Raw genomic sequence first — 2,412 nt, 5'->3', positions numbered from 1 at the left:
GTGTGTGTGTGTGTCATTCTCACTAACGCTGCATCCAGCTCTGCTCCGCCCACTGACACCTGTGTTACCTGCTGTGTGACTGTGACTGCTGCAGATGTGGGCCAGATGCAAATGTCCCAGCAAGCAGGCGCTGTTGGACTGCAAACCGATGGCTCCAGAGAACGTGACGATCTGCACCCAGAGAGCCGACAACAGGATGAAACAGACGCTCCGAGGTGAGGCGAGGGGAAGTACGGTGTGTAGTAATGGGAGTGAAGTCATATTTGATAAGTAAACTCTGACCTGTGTGACGGCCCGAATAACTTCATTCAGCCTGTTGTGCTGCTTGGACACGAGCTCCGTCTCACTCTTCAGCTGCATCAGAGGAGAATCAGCATCAGTCGGTAACTTTAGCTGCAACTAAGGTGTGTCTGCATCTCGTTGTGAACACGGGGACACTTCACATGAGACACACATCTGCACTTCTGTCACATCTTTTTAAATGCTGGGTTTGCCAGTGTGTTCCTATGGTAACCATGGTGATTCCTAAAACCTTACAGGGTCACATGAGCTGGATGCTCTATGGCTCCACATGCTTGAAACCACCAAACAAACATCCTGAGAAACAGCAGCAGGTGACGACATGTTTTCAGGGACTGAGTGAAGCACATGCTGATGCTGCTCAGCTGCAGGCGTCTCACCTGAATGAGGTAACTCTCTGACCCCACCAAAGCCACCAGCCCGTTGACAGCAGCCAGCCGCTGCATGGTGGGACAGCCCTGTAAACGAAGGCAGCACGGAGGTCAGCGCTGGGACCCCAAACATCATTTCACGTGATTGGACATCGTTTACATGAACATGAACGTCAGGTTTTGTACCTCAGCCAGTAAGATTTTGATCCAGGCTGCGAGCAGGTGAGGGTGGATGTGCTCTGCTTTGCCGTGGCCGCACACCGACAGCCCGTGGACCGCTAACCCCAGAGCCAGGGAGAAGCCCGGGGTCTGGGGACACAGGGTCATCAATAAAACCACAAAGAGCTGCTGGAGCCAGAATGACCCCCATCAGGTACCTACTGACCTGCTGGCTCTCCTCAGTCAGGCTGCGCAGCGTGTCCATCACCTCCTCCGCCTTGGCGGCGTCAATAAGACCTGCGCTGAACGCTGAAACGCTCACGCACGCCACAGAGTACGCCAAGACCTGCACACACACACACACACACACACACACCACACGTGGAGGTCAGTGAAAGCTTTATACGGCACACAGTTTTCAGCCTTCACCCCACACTGGCCGAGCAACGTCTCCACCTTGGACAGCTGTAAACAAAGCTTATCTGTGTTACACTTTTTATTTGCTCTACAAGGTCACGACGACACGTTTTTACAGCTTATACAAGCCGAATCTGTTCCAGTCGTACAGTAAAGATCATAAGATGCACCATTTTAGTGCTTCGAGGTCACAGGTCAAAGTTCACACATCACCATCAGGCTCAAAGTTTTAACTCTTCATGTAGCAGAAACTGTCTTTAGTAGATAATTCATCAAAGATCTGGACAGAACTAAGTACTATCTCAGCTTCTTCTATCACAAGCGTGTGTGAGCAGACAGGTACAATCAAAGACTTGATCCTGTATCAGATTCAGGACCTCGCTCTGTGTCGGCGTGCGAGCCGTGTGCAGGGTGCTTACCTCCTGCTCCATGCGTCCCCGCCCACTGCAGTCCTGCAGGTTGGCCAGCAGCTTGTCGAGCGTTAGGCTGACACGGACGTGTCGACTCCTCTGTCCACTGCTGCAGAGGGCAGACAGCACTAGCCCCAGACCCAGTATGCAGCCAGTGCTGAGGAAAGAAGGCAGAACATGGAGAGACCACGTTTAACATGCTAACCCCTGTTTCACTGTTGAATATCCTAACATGCTTCCAGATGTGTCTGTGAAAAAGAGTAAATGTGCCAAACGAGCAGCAGCATAAACCAACCGTGTGATGTCAGTGTGCATTTACTCTATTCATAAGAGGACCTACTTGTATTCCAGGTTGGGGTTGAAAGAGGAACTTTCCAGAGCATCCAGAGGGCCGAAGAGGAGATCAGCATCCTTCTGAGCAGACTCATCACTGACAGAGGACAGAGGCAGTCAGTAACCGTTACGCTGTTGGTTCACATCAGAATCTCCTCCTGCAGACTGTACCTGAGGCGCTGGTGCAGCAGGGTGGACAGCACCATGCCCAGACCGAGCCCGGAGTGGAACTGGATGGCCTGGGAGTCGTCTGCGGCGGGGGAGCCCGGGAGGCCGGCCCGCAGTGCCAACAGGATGTGGGTCAGACTGTCCCGCTGCCACACCACGAGCACGGAGACGAGCAGCGACAGGGCGAGGCTTGCACAGGAGCGCGCTATGGTGCTCGCTGTGTTCTCACCCGAGTAGGAGCGCTGAGGAGGCCG

At 53.4% G+C, this 2,412-nt stretch overlaps 1 protein-coding gene across 1 annotated transcript in view; it reads right to left on the bottom strand.

The window, feature by feature from the left end:
- Positions 1 to 2,412, bottom strand: part of focad (focadhesin) — a gene marked incomplete at its 5' end in the record, with an annotated part of 14,490 nt that overhangs the window by 3,710 nt on the left and 8,368 nt on the right. The window contains 8 exons of the mRNA XM_005754150.2: positions 69 to 171; positions 283 to 354; positions 681 to 758; positions 858 to 980; positions 1,057 to 1,176; positions 1,667 to 1,814; positions 1,998 to 2,087; positions 2,162 to 2,400. Of these exons, the coding sequence (XP_005754207.1) occupies positions 69 to 171; positions 283 to 354; positions 681 to 758; positions 858 to 980; positions 1,057 to 1,176; positions 1,667 to 1,814; positions 1,998 to 2,087; positions 2,162 to 2,400 (973 nt within the window). The remainder of the gene's footprint in view (positions 1 to 68; positions 172 to 282; positions 355 to 680; positions 759 to 857; positions 981 to 1,056; positions 1,177 to 1,666; positions 1,815 to 1,997; positions 2,088 to 2,161; positions 2,401 to 2,412) is intronic.

This window comes from Pundamilia nyererei, unplaced genomic scaffold (genome assembly GCF_000239375.1).
Source record: "Pundamilia nyererei isolate P.nyererei 1_Seehausen unplaced genomic scaffold, PunNye1.0 scaffold00512, whole genome shotgun sequence".
Taxonomy (NCBI): Eukaryota; Metazoa; Chordata; class Actinopteri; order Cichliformes; family Cichlidae; genus Pundamilia; species Pundamilia nyererei.
Note: the sequence above shows the minus strand (reverse complement) of the source record. Positions and strands in the feature narration are given on the sequence as shown.